This window comes from Ursus maritimus, unplaced genomic scaffold (genome assembly GCF_017311325.1).
Source record: "Ursus maritimus isolate PB19 unplaced genomic scaffold, ASM1731132v1 scaffold_21, whole genome shotgun sequence".
Lineage (NCBI taxonomy): Eukaryota > Metazoa > Chordata > Mammalia > Carnivora > Ursidae > Ursus > Ursus maritimus.
The window spans coordinates 886,174-901,673 of NW_024424564.1; the positions used below are offsets into that span (position 1 = coordinate 886,174).

The window sequence follows — 15,500 nt, forward strand, 5'->3', positions numbered from 1 at the left end:
ATAGTATTTCCTATTCAATAATTCCTTACCAAAAATTTTTTTCATTTTTTTCTTTCATTATATTGAATGCTAAATTTGTAGATAGGAACTAATTGATAAGAAAGCTTTTATTTTTCTAACGACCTTTAAAATAATCCTTTTTTTCTGAATGTAGGCTTATTTGAAGAAAACTGTTTTACCTGATGGATAATAGAGATTTGAAGTCAAATAGTTTCTCCTTTATCTTTCAAAATTGAGGTATAAATGATTTTGTTTTACAATAAGCATTTTGATGCCTTGGCTTACAAGGTTAATAATAATAGGGGCACCTCATCTTTTGAATCTCTGTTTCTGTGCATTATTCTAGAAAACGTGAATTACATCCTACATTTATTTTATTTATTTTTAAAAATTTTATTTATTTATTTGTCAGAAATAGAGAGAGAGAGAGCACAAGCAAGGGGAGTGGCAGGCAGAGGGACAAGCAGACTCCCTGTGGAGCAAGGAGCCCGATGTGGGACTCGATCCCAGGACCCCGGGACCATAACCTGAACGGAAGGCAGACGCCCAACCGACTGAGCCACCCAGGCGTCCCGTGCAGAGCCTTTTGACACTCTGTAACTAGTTGAGAGAAGCAGAACTGGGGTCCTTGAATTTTCCCCAGGCTTTGACCTTGGATACCTCTGCCTACGGCGCGAGCCGTCCTGGAGAGGCTGGCGCTGCGGAGCCCATGCCACAGGCTCCCACGCGGCTGCAGGAGCAAGGCGTGGGGGCTGTTCTGTGCTGGGCGCTGTGCAGGGCTGGGAAAGGACAGAGCTCTCTTTAACTGGCCAGGGCAGCCTGCTCTGCCCTGATGTGTTTGGATCCCTTTTCCAGGGAACCAGGACATCAAAAATAATGTTCCTCCTTGTGGAAGGATAACAGGGAGCTAGGATGGAAAAGGGCAATAAACCCCATCTCATTATTTACAAGGTCAGCAATCCTTTAAAACCTGTATTTTGCTCTTGAACGCCTCCTCCTCCCGCGGGCCCGGGCGCTGTGCACGCGGAGACAGGAGGAAGCCTTCGCCCCTCTCCTGGAAGTCGGGCCTGCAGTCCTCTCCCACTCGCTCCCTGCGCCCCGGCAGTCCTGCTCCCCCGCGCCTCAAGGTCAGGTGGTTTTCACCCGACGGGCAGAAAGCCAAAGCCAGACAATGGAGACGCAGGTGTTTGGTAGGCTGGCTGTGGGGAGAGGAAGGAGAGGATACGGAGGGAAAAGAAGCTGAGGCAGCAGTTCTTGGGCGGAGAGCTGGCAGCCAGCTTTCCCTCCTCTTCCCCCCATGCCCGGAGAGCGAGTCGCCGTGCTCCCTGCCCCCCTCCTCTTCCCCCCATGCCCGGAGAGCGAGTCGCCGTGCTCCCTGCCCCTAGACTGCCCTTTTGTACAGTCCTGGAGCCAGGGCAGCTGGGTCTGGGTAGCGGAGCAAGTGCGCACATAATTTCCACTGTTCATTTTCTCGTGGGCACTTCCAACCTCAGGAAGGGCTTACCCTTGGAAAGCAGCCCCAAGACTTTCTAGAAGGCTGTGGCTGGGCAAGTGGCTCTTGTTTCTGAGTCTCCAGCCCCGAGTTGAGGAAAGTATACCATAGATTTCTTGTCCGTGGCCTTGAAGAAGAGAAACCAAGTCCAGAATCCCGTTCCTTTGCCTGCTGGTTGGGAGGAGGCTGCTGCGGCAGGCGGTTTGGGGTGCTGGGGGCCTTTCTGGGATGGAGACTGTTGTTCCTGTGATGGTTGCCTCTCCTTTGCCTCCCAGGATTTTTTTTTTTAACTTTTTTTTTTTCCAGAACTCGATTCTATTGTCTGTTTAAAAAAAATGTTTAAATGGCCAGGATTTTGCTTTGTTTTGTTTTAAATAATGGAGTTAACCTTTTGTGTGTTCTTCTCATGTGAATCTGCCTAAGGGTTCTGTTGAGTGTTTCTGGTTTGGGCAGGTTTGGGCATGGGAAGTGATGGCGAGCCTGTAGTTATTTTTGTAGTGGTTAATGGCACTGTAGAATTTCTTTCTGGTGTTTTTGGGTGACGCTCATGTTTTTCCCCTAGTTGTTAGTTCATTTCTAACAGTTGCTAACAGGAGTGAGTGACGGGGGGAGGGGAGAAAGGAATGAGGGATGCTTTTTCTCTCATGAGATAGCCTATTGGTGGCAGTAGTGCCAGGGGACGAGGAGGGGGGCCTGGGGCCGGGCTCTTTAAATGCTGTGCTTAGCGTTTTCTCAGTTGTCTTCCTGGAGCGGAGATCTTACCGTCTGCACGTCACATCTCACCCCCACTCAGTACAGATGCTCGTAACACTCTAAAAACTTGGTGTTTTTGTTTCCAGTCAAACAGAGTATGTCGGACTCCCTTCCTCAGATGATCTAATCCTTTACGAGGCTCGAGCCTGCCCGTCCCATCTCAGGTCAGTGTCCTTACCATCCCTTTCACGCTCTGAGATGACGTTCACACCCTCGGCGGATTAGACGTTTTGGAGGAGGGTGTGCGGAGCGGGTAAGGAAGATGTGGGAAGGATGAGAAGGAGAGATGTTCTTTCTTAAGACTGTTGTTAACCAAAGAATTTGAAGCGCTGCCAAGACTAGGAAGCCTGGTGGCCCTGAAGAGGCCACAGCCCTTGGCAGCACTAGTAGGGGCGGTCGGAGGACATCACAGTCCCTGAGGGTGAGGACGCGACTTGCCGCCCTCCCAGCCCTTCCTGGGTTGGGCCACCTCAGCCCGGCTCCCTCCCTCGTCCTTTCTTCACTTACGCCGGTGAGTTCAGTCCCCCGTTGGTGCCCGTCCGTCCGTGCCCACCTAAGCGGGCCTTGTCCCTTTGCGCCGGCGGGTGCTGGGGCCACGCGGAGCGGGACGGTGGGGGTTCGGGGCAAAGAAGCCCTCGCTGCGGTTGTGCACGCGCTCCACCTTCTGGAGAGCGGCCGCACTGCACCACGAGGGGCTGTTGTGACCCTAACCGGCGGCGGTCAGCCGTCAGGTCCGCGCTCGTCCCCAGGCTCTGCCGCGCCAGCTTCGGGGAGCGCGGGGGCGTGAAGGGCGACGTGTGAGGCCGGGCGTGCGCCCTGCGTCCGCTCCACGGGGTCCTCCTCACGCCGGCTCCTCCGATTCCGTGCTCCCTGCGGTTCGGGTCCCGCCGAGCGGGAGCGGAGCCCTCGCGTTTACTCGCCTTTCGTCTCCCACTTTCCTGCGTAACGAGGGTCTTCTTCAGCCAAGGCCGGCCTGTGAGCTGTCACCTTCCGATCTTTGCCGACCTCTGCAGTCGGGGTGCTCCCCCATGACCGTGCCGAGCAAGCTAGGTGCCCTCGTGCCCGGGCCCGTTGCTCTTTCTCCCTGCCATATTACTCCAAGCATATTCCAGAACTTCTTCGTCCTTGTGACACATCTGCCTCGCAATTTCACAGGTTAGCAAGGGCACAAGGCTCCTGGTTTACGTCTTTTACTCTGTCCCTCCCTTCACGAGCGGGGGGCGGCTAGAAAGGGTTCGTGATCAAACGCAGTTAACTTTCGGTGATTTCTATTTCTGGAGTGTCATCTTTGGGATTGTTTGCTCATTACTCCCCCTAGAATAGTGTGAGTTAGGCGTCACCGTGGTGGGCGGGCCATGAATGCGATTGCCCAGGATGTTAACTAAGGCTTGGGAGCCCCCCCAGGAACACTGCCCCGGGCGCCCACCTCAGAACTTGAGGGTGCAGTTGGCCAGTGGCTGCCACCTAGCTGAGAAGGTAAGCGAGTACCAAAGAGGGAGTTTGATTTTGATAGTGCTGGAAGTTGGTGGTGGTCCTGCACCTGATGTCGTCCGATGGCTCACCGAAACAAAACTTCCAACCTGGAGGGTGCTAAGATTTCCCAGCCGGAGTAAAGAAAGTCCTCACGCCATTACTGGTGTCCCTATCCCAACACATTTTTTGGGTGGTGAGTGCTGTCTTGCATGCACTCGTCTTCTTGAACAGGAAATATTTAATTTATACTCAAGCACATTTTGTACATTTTTTAAAACCCAGAAGCTTCTAGTTTTATACTCTTCTCAGGTCTATGCCAGTGCTCCCTACCCTTCTAGTTTATTCTTCCTTTTTGACCCTTGGTATTTTTGTGTTTCTTCCCTACAACTTGGTATAGCTCCATTTTTTATTATTTCAACTTTTGTTTTGAAATAAAAGAAGAAAGTCTACCTTCTGGTGTTTCATCCATGGGCAGAAGTTGAGAGGTTGGTGATGGGCCCGTATTTGCTCCTCTGGGAACGCAAGTGGCGGCTTAGGAAGCCAAGGTGGCGTCTCGCAAGGCAAGACTAGGCATTCTGGGAGTGCCTGGGTGGCTCAGTCGTTAAGTGTCTGCCTTCGGCTCAGGGCGTGATCCCGGCGTTCTGGGATCGAGCCCCACATCAGGCTCCTCCGCTATGAGCCTGCTTCTTCTCCCACTTCCCCTGCTTGTGTTCCCTTTCTCACTGGCTGTCTCTCTCTGTCAAATAAATAAATAAAATCTTTAAAAAAAAAAAAAAAAAGACTAGGCACTCTGAATGGCACTCTCAGGTGCCAGGAGCAGTAAGAACCTGTTCCCCCCAGATAAGCAGAAATTCTGCTGTGGAGACCCCTCATACAGGAAGAGCCAAGCTTGGAGGGTTAGGGATCAACCCTGCAAGTTTGGGAGCGTGCTGCCCCACCGCCGGCTACCTCCTATACCAGACAAGTCCTACTCACCCTAATACCCAGTCTTCCCCTTAAGCAAGTGTGAGAACCTATGTGGAAGGGAAGATAAATACACAACAGTCTTTTGAATCTCTATCAAATGTGGTTTTTATTTCAACTGACAAGCACTTTTCTACAGCTGCACTTGTGGAACATCACATGGCAAAAACAGGAGTTTTTTTCTCTAGACTTTTTTTTTTTCTTTTTTAAACCTTATTAAAAATGAGATTGGTCCTAAAAATATAGAAAGAAATAAATTTAAATTCACAAAAAACTGTACATTATCAAAAAGTCACTAAAACACCACATTTGGTTATATAAAAAGTCAAGTCCCTTTTGTTGTAAAAGGAACATGGAAACTTGTTGGTGTTGATGGTGTGGTTTCTTCCTGTTACCAGACTGATAGAGGGGAGGGGAAACAAAGGGGCAGGGGGTGGGTTTTATTATTTTTTAACCTGCCTTCCCTACCAAATACTCTTATTTGTCAAGAAGAGAAAATCCACCTAGCTCAAGGGGCGGTGAAGATGAGGAAAGAAACATGAGAAATGGCCCCTTTGATCATGCCCTACTCCCACCCCCTTTCAGCCCCAACTTCTTCAAACTGAGGTTGAGGACTCCACCCCACCTTAAGAGTGCCTGGTCCCTAGGGAAAAGAGATGGTGCTGGGAGAGGAACACAAAGAAGGAACACGGAGATTTCACTCCCCCGTCCACCTCGCCTCCAACAATAAAATTAATCTAGTACATTTTATACCGGGGAAAACTGCCATGGGGAAAAAAGAGCCCCAACTATAACAGTTTCAAACGTTTGACTAACACAAACTTTGTTACAGCGCAGTTATTTAGATAAAATATAAATATTTATGCATAATATAAAGTCAATTCAAATATTCTTCAATCCACCTCTTAAAAGCAAAAAAAAAAAAAAAATCTCAAATAAAATTAAAAGTTTTGAGGTTTATCTGACAGAAAAGGCGACTTTAGAAAAAGGCCATGGGGGAGAAGGGGGGCATAAAGGAATAAGAGAGGGGCTGCCCCAGGACCTCCCCACACCGCCCCCCACCCCCTTCAGTGGCCATCCAGTGCTGCCAGAAGTACAAGGAATGCTCCACCTCGCCTGGCACCCCCTCCCCCACCAATGGAACATTTCTTGGACGCCTCAGCTCTCTGCTTGGGCCGGCCAGCAGCCACCTCCCCAGTGCAAGTACCCGTAATCTCTGATGGGAGGGGCTCTGCTGAGCAGGAAAGCAGGGGGGCAGGGGCCCATGGCTGTAGCTGGGAGTTAGCAGCTTTCCTCTCACATGCTGGGGCTTAACTTGGGTGTAGTCACATGTAGGGCAGTGGTGGACCCAGGACCCCTCTTCCCTACTCTCTTGTGCTCTGGGGTCTCTGCTGCTGCTGGGGAAGGGGTCCCGGGTGTGAAGTAGGTCAGGGAAGAAAAGCACAACTAAACCCACAGAAGCTCATGGGATTAGGAAAAGATCCAGTTCTACTCCTCTCCCTACAAAAGCTTAACACTCAAAGCTATTAAAAGGAGAGGGAGTTCCTGCTGAAAGATTGCACAGTTTGAAGAGGCTGGAACAGAAATGCCTGGGAGAGAGGAGACAGAGCCTTGTACCCAGAAAAACTGCTCCTGTGGTTTCCCAAGGACAAAAATGTGATGATTTGAAACACTAGGGAAAGTGGGAATAAAAACAGATACTTGGGGAAATGGGATGCCATCAAACAGCACAGGGGAACAATCACAGCATCCTCCCTCCCTCCCCCTCTCCCACTCCCTCACACACACACACACACACACACACTCACTCACTCACTCACTCACTCAGACACACACACACCTCTCTCTGAGGCCAGCTGATTGCTACCTGGCCTCCATCTTGGGAGTGCGCCCAAACTCAGCAGTAGTTGTCCCTGAGGAGTTCCCAAGAGGGAGGTTTGGGTTAAGAGGTGGGGAAGGAGGCTGGAAGGCCCAGGGTCCAGCGTGCCTCCCTGCCCTCTCCCCAGCTACTGAGTTTCAAAAAAAGGCTAGAAACTCAGCATGTGAGGAGTATCCAACATCACAGAGGGGACAGCTAGTGGCAGGAAGAGGAGGACAGAGAGAAAGACAGGGACCCATGAACTTCTTTTTCCTTTGAGGGGAAAAAGGAATTGAGGGGAGAGAAAGGGTAGAGGAACCCGTACACGATAGTTTTACATTATTGGATGAGAGAAAATCTTAAAGTAGGGAGAGGAGGGAAAAGGAAAAACTGAGAAAGTGAGAAGCAGGGAAGGGACTGAACATGGAAGCAGCATGTTCAGGGCCCGGTGTCCGGCTCGACACACTTGGGAGTTAAGTCCACTTTACTGGCCGTCACTGCGGGTCCACACACAGTACAGAGTGTTTCTCGGTTTCACACATTCACTAGAACTATTGCTATTGTTAAATAGCCCCAGGATGCTGGGGCACGTACAGGGAAGGAGAAGAAGCAGGGAGGAGGAAGCAGGGACTTCTTTCCTCCTCCTCATTTTAAATTAGGAAATAAAACAGAAAGGAAAAATTCTTTCTTTCTTTCTTTTTTTGGCTTTCAGTCCAGAAGGACCTCATCTCTGCCCCTTATTTGAGGAGCAAGAAGAGGAAAGGGAAAAAGGGGTGTAGGGAGGGAAAAGAGGATGTAGGGCGCTGCCAAGGGTAAGGTCAAAAATCAGGCTGAGATCTCTGACTCGAGTCTGGACCCAGGGCAGCATCAGCAGGTGAGAATGGCAGGGTTTTTTTTGTCTGGAGGGCAGGAGGAGATGCCGCGAGGTGACCCCCCACCTCCCTTGCCTCACAGATTGGCCTGTTTTCCCTGATAGAACTCCTCCCAGCGGCTCTCGAAGAAGCGGCGCATGATGTGCCCAGCCTTGCCCACTTCAGAGTCATCCTCGTTGAAGGTCTGGCAGTTGTCAAAGACCAGGAGCGCATCAGCGGCAAACTCCTCTGAGCTGGTGTACCTGGGCAGGGGTGGGGGAGGCAGAGCTGTGAGCCGGCGGGAGTCACAGGAATGACGCGACAGCCGGGAGACGTGTCGACGTCTACCTACCCTCCCCGGAGCAGCCGCTCCCGCATGGTGGAAAAATCCATAGGGTTTTTGATGATGCGCCGGTACCCGCTCACCAAACGTGGGTTCACAGGCTCCAAGAATGGCCAAGCCGCGTCGTGGGACTCCATCTCCATCAAGATGATCCTGTCATTGAAGGGACAGGGACGGCTGCGTCTCAGGAAGGAAACCCACTGACCTCTCTTAGCCCCTACTATGGCAAAGGCAGAGCCAGTCGTCTCCAGAATTCATTCAACTCACTCGCAGAACGTGAGATCACTGTGGTGGTTCCGCATCGAGAATCGCCGCCGCTTCGAGGGGGACAGCCCTTCGTCTGAGTACCGAGGCACCGCTGGGCTCTCTCGGCCCCTGGATAGTACCCGGCGCCGGCGGCTATCGCTCTCCGGGAAGTTCAGCTCGTAACTACTTTTCCGCTTCTGGCCTCGTTTTGGGAAACCAGGCTTCTGAGTGAACCCTCCCTCCACCTGCTGAGGATGGGGAAAGGGTGAGGTCACAACAGCTGGAGACGTGCTCAGCTTGCTCTCCAGGTCGTTACCGTCCCTATTTGTCTCAATGTGACTGAGGCTTCAAAATACTTCCAAGAATCGGCCAGCACGCACATCTACTCACATAATCCAATACGGCGGGTAAAAGGGAAAATATGATCATTCCCGCTGTACAGAAGAAAGCAAGTGAGGCAACAAAAATTTTAAGTGACTTGTCCCAAGAGGGACCAGAACCCAAGTCTCCCTGCACCTAGCGTGGAGCTCTTCCCACAGGGACACTGAGGCATGGTAGGAAGTGCTGCTACCTGTAGGACTGGTGATAAACGGGATGAGAAAGAAAACCTCTGACTTCTGCTTCGGAGTGGGAATGAGACAACAGAAGCCTTACCTGGGCCAAACATACTGCACAGAACCAATCTCCTTCTGGGACAGCCTCCATCTTGGGCCGATGGCAGTAAATGTGGCAGCCACGGTCACATCCATCACAAAGCAGAAGAAACTCATCATTGTCACCCTTCCGGCAGACGAGACAGGTCTAGACCAAGGGTATGACGAGGCAAAGTGAGTCCTCAAGCCTCTGCCTGCAGTGACCCCACTTCCCCCAGGAGCTGGCTGCCCCCTCGACCTTCCCAGACTCTCCCAGCCTCTTACCACTTTGTTGACGGACTTCTCCCAGGCAATGGACCTCTCCAGCTGGCCCAGGCACAAGCACACCTGGGCTGCACTCCGGCACCGCTCAAGTGTCTGGCGCCAGGCCCGAATGCGAGGGGTGATCTCATAGGATCTGGAGGGGTGGCGGGTGGGGGGAGAAAGCGGTGACCTTTGGATGAGGAGCAGGATCCATTAAACGTACCCGTCCTCCCCGAGACCAAGTATGGGGGCAGGGGGCACTCACATCTCTGTAGTGGCGCACTGGGGGGCCCCAGGGGGCGTGCTGAGCAAGGCCTTCTCCAGCACCACCTCGTGAGCCGGCCAGAGGGGCTCCCGGAGATACCGCCGCTCCACATTCTGCTCCAGGGCAGCCAGGCGCATCACAGCCAGGTCCAGTGGGTTGGTGGCTTTACGCTGGGGTGCCAGTCCTTCCCTAACTCGACCTCTCCAGGTCATATCCTCCTGGGAATCAGGCAGATGTTCACAGTAGGCCAAGTCTTCACGAGTAGAGTCTGGGCTGGGACACGTCCAGCCCTGCAGGTGGGAGAGTGGAATAGAACTCATTGTAAAGGAAGAAAACTAAGTGTAGAAAAAAATCTAGTGTCATAAGAGGTCACTTGTGAAGTGGGGACCCAGGGTTTTTCCTAACAGAGTACAAGAGATGACCGCCTCCCCCTCAACAACTTCCTATCCAGTGCCAGCCCGTGTACCCGAATCTGCAGATCAGACAGGATAACGCGTTGTTCCAGCTCCTCTACCCACTGAAGCACAGCTAGGTCTGTCTCATAGGTCTTCTCTTTGGGGGACCAGCTTATCATCCCTTCTTGAAAGGCAGGTAGCTGACTAGGCTCAAAGATGGGGTCTGAGAACACAGAAGGCAGAGAGAAAGGCCCATCAATGAGGCTGTTGTCCGCAGTCGCAGCTCAATATTTACCCCTGGGCTCTTTAGCTCAGGCTGGGTCAAAGTATTTATCTTACCAGTGGAGGGCCGTAGGCAGACTTCCTGTAAGAAGTCCCTGTGCTTGTTGAGGTGTTTGTGAAGTGCCTTTTCTCGGATACCTCGGGGGTGCAGGGCCTTGAGCGTCGCATCCAATGTCTCAGGATCTTGGATGCACCACCAGCCAGAGCCCATCTCTGGGAAGAGTTTACATATGTGGGGTGCGGAGTGGAAACCAGCTATGAACCCCATGGCCCCTTTCTGATGCCACTCCTACCTATACTCTCTCCCCATGCCACCTCAAGGGCACTCACCAGGGGGGACAGGCTGGGCCGTCAGCTGGGTTAGATAACGCTGTTCCATCTGTTTGAAGAACTTACTGGGGGGTCTCCCTCTCCGTTTTGGCTGTCCTAGCCCTGTAAGACTCTGTGGCGTGCCCCCAGAGTCTCCTGTTCGCCTCTTAGAGGCCATCCCAGGCAAGGGGGTAGAAGAGAGCTGTATTGGAGAACAGGGGTTGGCCGCACCGGGTCTGTTCATCTGTGAGATGGAACACAAGATGAGGGCATTTCCACATTTACAGGACCCCAACGGCCCTATCCCTTCCCCTAGCTTCAGCAGCAGCCCGCAGCCAGGCAGTGGAGTTGCATACCACTAATTCTGGCTACTTACTGGCTTGGAGGAGGCAGGCTGCTGAGGGGAGAGAGCAGGCTGGTCCTCAGAAACTGCTGGCGGTGGTGTAGGGGCAGCATTGCAAGGCATCTGGGCTGAGAAGTTAAACCACGGAGCTTGAGCATCAGGGACAGATTCCGCCTCATCAGGCTCTGGCTCCTCCAAGGGTTGTGATGGGGTTGGGTCCAGTTTTCCAGGGCTGCTGTCAGGTGTGAGGACTGAGCTGCTCAGCAGGGAGCCGTGGCTCTGAGTCTGGCTCAGCCAAGACAGGAAAGCTGACTGGCTGAGGTCGTGCTGGCTCTGACCCAAGGACAAGGGGGAGCCTTCTGGCTCCAGGAACCCATTTTGGGGCTGAGGATGGAGCTGAAGCTGGGGTGGGGGCTGGAGCTGGGGCTGAGCCTGAAGCTGAGGATGGGGCTGAATCTCGGGCTGAAGCTGGGCATCAGGCTGTTCTGAACCCTGATCCCGGCTAGGGGATTTCAGGTGCCTGGGTTGCAGAGACCCAGGCTTAGTTTTCCGAGGTCGGCCTCGGGCACGAGTAGGAGTACTGGCAGAGGTGCTGGAGCCAGCTAACTCCTTCTTCAGGGAGGAGGGGGCTGGGCTGGGTGCTGGACGGGCTGCCACTTTCAAGGAGTCAGTTTCCTGCTTTATCATATCCTCAGGAACTGTAGAGAAAAGTGAAGAGTTTAAAACATGCACTGATACACAAGGGGAAGGAAAGAAGGTGTATAAATACAGGATATACATTTTCTTTTCCCCTTGGACTTAATCCCCCTTTTGAGATTCAACTGGGAACAACTTCTATGCCGACAATGTATCTGGGAAAGAAACACTATTCTCCCAAGTAACCAGAAGCAGCAGCATAATCACAAGCTAACATTTATTAAGAACCAAATAAATGTTAAACACTATCCAAAGAGTATTAACTCACCCTAATCCTCTCAACAGCCCTGTGAGGTATACCTACTATTATCATCCCCATTTTATAAATGAGGAGACTGAAGCATACAGCAGGTAGGTGTGAAGTCTCGCCCCAGAGCCTGTTCTCTTAACCACTATGCCACAGTGATTCTCATGAAATGAAAGAATCCCAAAAAGACTAGACACAGGAAAAGGAACTGGTTAACTCTGTTAGATAGGACTCAATTCAGGCTCCCATGAAACACCTACCTAAGCTCTCCTCTGTTCCTTCCACAAAGATACCAGCCAAATAGGGCAACACCCAGTAGCGGCGTCTGTAGCGGTCCTGACCCAAGGAGACTGCTCGAAGCATCTGGGATGAATGAAGCAGCTTTTTTCGAAAGAAGAGCTGACGCTGGGTAGGCAGTGGAAAGAAAGAGGAATAAAAAACACATTTCGAAAGAGTGACTCTGTCCAGTATATGGGAGTTGGGCAATGGTTCTCAGCTTCCCTATAAAACTGATTATCATCTGGGGCGCAACTCACAAGGTGATAAATTCTCTCCCAGCCCCAAGCCCCAGCTCCTGGGAGGTTAGAGCAGAGTACCTTGCTCAGCTTTTCTATCTGGCGCTCTAGCTCTGGGATGCTTGATGCTGTGGCATCAACCTGGAGAAGAAACAGATGGACAATGAGAGAAAGGGAATTATTAGATTCAAGAAAGAGAAATAATTTATTTCCAACTCCCACTGTCCTCAGTGTGGGGCTAGTACCTCTCCATCTCTTCGACCCCTACGGCCATGGACAGTCGCTATGGTCTCTTCCTCTTCCTCTTCCTCCATGCCACTGGTCTCCTCCATGATGCGAGAACTGCGCCTCCGCCCCAGGCCCTCCTCTGGCCCTTGCATCTCTATCTCAGGCCGCCCAGTTCGCTTGGCCAGAGCAGTTTTCAGTCTTAAAACAGATTAAGGGAAAAACTGTGTTGAGGAATGGGAGACGCTGCAAGCATTGGTTCCAAGTGCAAGTTCTGGCAATGCTTCAAGCTTTCCGCCTTCTCTCCTCTCTAGGCCCTACCCTCTGTCCCATCCCTACCTCCGGAGCCGGCCTTCAACAATCCACTTGTTCTTCCTGTAGCTGGACATACTCTCCAGAGTCTTGTCGATCTCACTACAGAGGAACAGGGAATGAGATTTTGAGGTAGAAGTGGTAGCACAAACTAAAAGCACACAAAAAAGAAGAGAGGCTCAGGGGTAAAGGGGCTGTAGCTGAACAGGAGTTTCATCCTAGGGCCTAGGTTGGATAAATGGCAGAGGCAGGCTTAGCTTCCCCCTGGGAAGGTACTAACATCCAGTCCCCAAGTCGCTCCAGCATCTCCAGAGCATGGCAGTGGATATGCATCACCCGGGACTTCTGGAAGGCTAAACCCTTCTCCCTCTGATTCTGAACAAGGCACACAGTAACCACCCCCACCCCCGACCCTCACTTGATGATGAGGGTGGAGCCATTGAGCTCATGCACAAGGAAGGCCAAGACAGCAGCTTTCTGTTGGGGGGGCTGGGCCTGAAAAGGCTGCGTGCGCAGGCTGTCACAGAGGGCTGGCTCCACTCCATAGGCCATGAGGAAGCAGCGCAGGATCTCAGATACGTTGTCTCTTGTCAGTGGGATCTCGGACACCTTCTCCCCCAAGATCTTTAAGGACTGTTTGGAGGAGAGGAGAATGGGAATTAAGAGGAAAAAGTGGAGGGACGCCTGGGTAGCGCAGTAGTTAAGCGTCTGCCTTTGGCTCAGGGCGTGATCCCAGCGTTCCGGGATCGAGCCCCACATCAGGCTCCTCCGCTGGGAGCCTGCTTCTTCTTCCTCTCCCACTCCCCCTGCTTGTGTTCCCTCTCTCGCTGGCTGTCTCTCTCTGTCAAATAAATAAATAAAATCTTTAAAAAAAAAAAAAAAAGAAAAAGTGGAACAACACCGGCTGGATGAATCTGGAACAAGAAAATACACTAGGAGAGAACTATGGGGTGAAAAGAGAAAAGAATGAAAGGTGCTAACATGAGAGAAGACAAAGGAAAGGTACAAAAGAAGAAGAAGAAGAAGAGGAGGAGGAGGAGGAGGAGGAAGGAGAAGAAGAAGAAGTAGTAGTAGTAGAAGTAGTAAAATAAAGGAAAATAAAATAAGTAGAGGGAAGTCAGGAAGACAAACAGAAGGGAAAATTATAAGGAAAACAAAATAGGAAAAAAACAGATCTCCCTTCACTTGTCCTGATCACTTCAGGGAGGGACTTTCATGTGTTTAACTTAAAGGGAAAGCAAAACTGAGACACAGCCCTGGATCCCAGGCCCTCCCAACCTGCCTGGGGAAGGCCCTCACCTGACAGTAGGACGGCAGGCCAGGGTCATAGAGTGCAGCCTTCAGGAGCCGCACCAGCAGATCTTGCACCTCACCCAGGCTGTCACCCTGACACAGGAGTCCCTCCTGCAGAACCCCCAGGCTTGGCACATCTTTGGCAGGGTCAAAGCCCAGCACCTTGCCGAAGCTGTGCAGGAATTCCACGATGGTCAAGCAGTCTGAGAAGGCCCCGCTGGGCAGGATCAGACCAGGGATGCGTGAGAAGTCAGGTAGGGGCTGTAAGGATAAAAGTGGTAGGGCTGTCAAACATACCTGAAGGCAACAGTCTGGATATCTAGGAGGTTCTTTTAGTGGAAATGTCTTCACAACTGGCCCCTCCAGGACCCAGGAACCCAGGACCTGTTCCTCTCCCCTCACTACCTGGTGATCAGTCAGACACATGTCCTCTGTGGGCTTCTTCATCTCCTCCAAGATCATCTGCTGCCTCTGCCGCTCCTCCAAGCGTCTCTGCACGGCCAGCGCTTTATCGGCTTTGCAGGCTGACTTGCCTTTGGCCACTTCCTCCTTCTCCTTCATTTTTACCTTCTCCTTCTTCTCCCTCTTCACTTTTTCCTTCAGTTTCTCCTGCTTTGTCTTTACCTTCTCCTTCTCAGCCTACTCACCCAAAGGAGAGAGGGACCAGAGTTCCATAAAGATTCCAGTCACCACCTGTTCCCCCCCCTCCCAGCTCAGAGCCCAGAAGCGTGGCTATAAAACAGGACCAACTCACGCGCGTCTTGCAAGGTCAGTTTGGTGACTTCAAAGTTATACTTGTGTGTACATGCACCTACCTTGGATTTCTTCTTAGCCTCCTTCTGCTTTAAGCTCTTGGCCTCTTGTTTCCGCTTGTTTCTGGCCTGTAAACCATAAGGGAAGTCATTTCTCCTCAAACTCTGAAAGCATCTCTGCTTGGGCTAGGATTCAAAAACAGACAAGGGTGCTGGGGAGGAGAGGTGAGAGATGGGATGAGGGGTTGGCAATGGATCAATTCTCTCACCCTGGAGATGCCCACATGATTCTTGAACAAGCCCAATTCTCTAAATCAAGCCCCCCCCCCCAATTCCAGGTAATGAAGGAACGCTGCTACATGGGGGGAGGTGGGGAATGTGGGAGAAGGAAGAAGAGATGGCGAAGCAGACTGCAGGGAAAGTTCTAACCCACTGAGAAAGCTCTCTGATGCCCTCACCTGCCCTTGGATAGTAGGCTGACACTCTCCTCGCTGTACCTTCTGCTTCATCTTCTTCTTGATTTTACTCATCTTTGCTTTATCCTCCTCATTCAGTGTTTCTGTGAGGAGAGAAAGACAAATGAAGAGTGAGGCAGGCAGACTGATCTCCAGCACTCAGAGCAGCACATTCCTGTCACAAAGCTGACTTCCTAAGCAGCTCCTTGAAGAATCTAGTTTTGTTTTTTGGTATATATAATAAAATGTTGAAGAGACACCTGCTGTGGGGCAGCACAAAGAATTCAAAAATCTCCTGCCCAGAAGTCCCAGCCCCTGGAACAAATTAGACTACTTTAGAAGGGGTCTTAGAGGCCGCAATGGCAGAAGAGCCTTGTAACCTGTCTCCTTTCCAGGCTACCCGGCAGGGGCAGCAACCCACAGACTGATTTCAGAGCAGAGAAAGAAAACAAAACCAAACTGCCAGGGAAAAGGGTGGTCTCCAAAGTTGGAAGCACCAATAAAAAAGAATGTGCCAGAAAGAAAAGGCTCAAATA

The 15,500-nt window shown here is 51.6% G+C and overlaps 1 protein-coding gene across 8 annotated transcripts in view; it reads right to left on the reverse strand.

The window, feature by feature from the left end:
• Positions 1-4,771: 4,771 nt before the first annotated feature.
• BAZ2A (bromodomain adjacent to zinc finger domain 2A) overlaps positions 4,772-15,500 on the reverse strand; it is a 34,555-nt gene continuing 23,826 nt past the window's right edge. For 7 of the 8 annotated variants that reach the window (XM_008683657.2, XM_040637140.1, XM_040637141.1 and 4 more), the window contains 18 exons: positions 14,968-15,068; positions 14,573-14,638; positions 13,764-14,396; positions 12,883-13,097; positions 12,492-12,566; positions 12,173-12,353; positions 12,009-12,068; positions 11,673-11,817; positions 10,503-11,167; positions 10,148-10,370; positions 9,875-10,030; positions 9,607-9,758; positions 9,141-9,430; positions 8,897-9,029; positions 8,634-8,780; positions 8,001-8,227; positions 7,743-7,886; positions 4,772-7,653 (listed from right to left, as the gene is read on the reverse strand). In XM_008683657.2, the coding sequence (XP_008681879.2) occupies positions 7,488-7,653; positions 7,743-7,886; positions 8,001-8,227; positions 8,634-8,780; positions 8,897-9,029; positions 9,141-9,430; positions 9,607-9,758; positions 9,875-10,030; positions 10,148-10,370; positions 10,503-11,167; positions 11,673-11,817; positions 12,009-12,068; positions 12,173-12,353; positions 12,492-12,566; positions 12,883-13,097; positions 13,764-14,396; positions 14,573-14,638; positions 14,968-15,068 (3,779 nt within the window). In that variant the 3' untranslated portion in view covers positions 4,772-7,487. The remainder of the gene's footprint in view (positions 7,654-7,742; positions 7,887-8,000; positions 8,228-8,633; positions 8,781-8,896; positions 9,030-9,140; positions 9,431-9,606; positions 9,759-9,874; positions 10,031-10,147; positions 10,371-10,502; positions 11,168-11,672; positions 11,818-12,008; positions 12,069-12,172; positions 12,354-12,491; positions 12,567-12,882; positions 13,098-13,763; positions 14,397-14,572; positions 14,639-14,967; positions 15,069-15,500) is intronic. The other variant, XM_040637145.1, reaches the window with a different exon arrangement.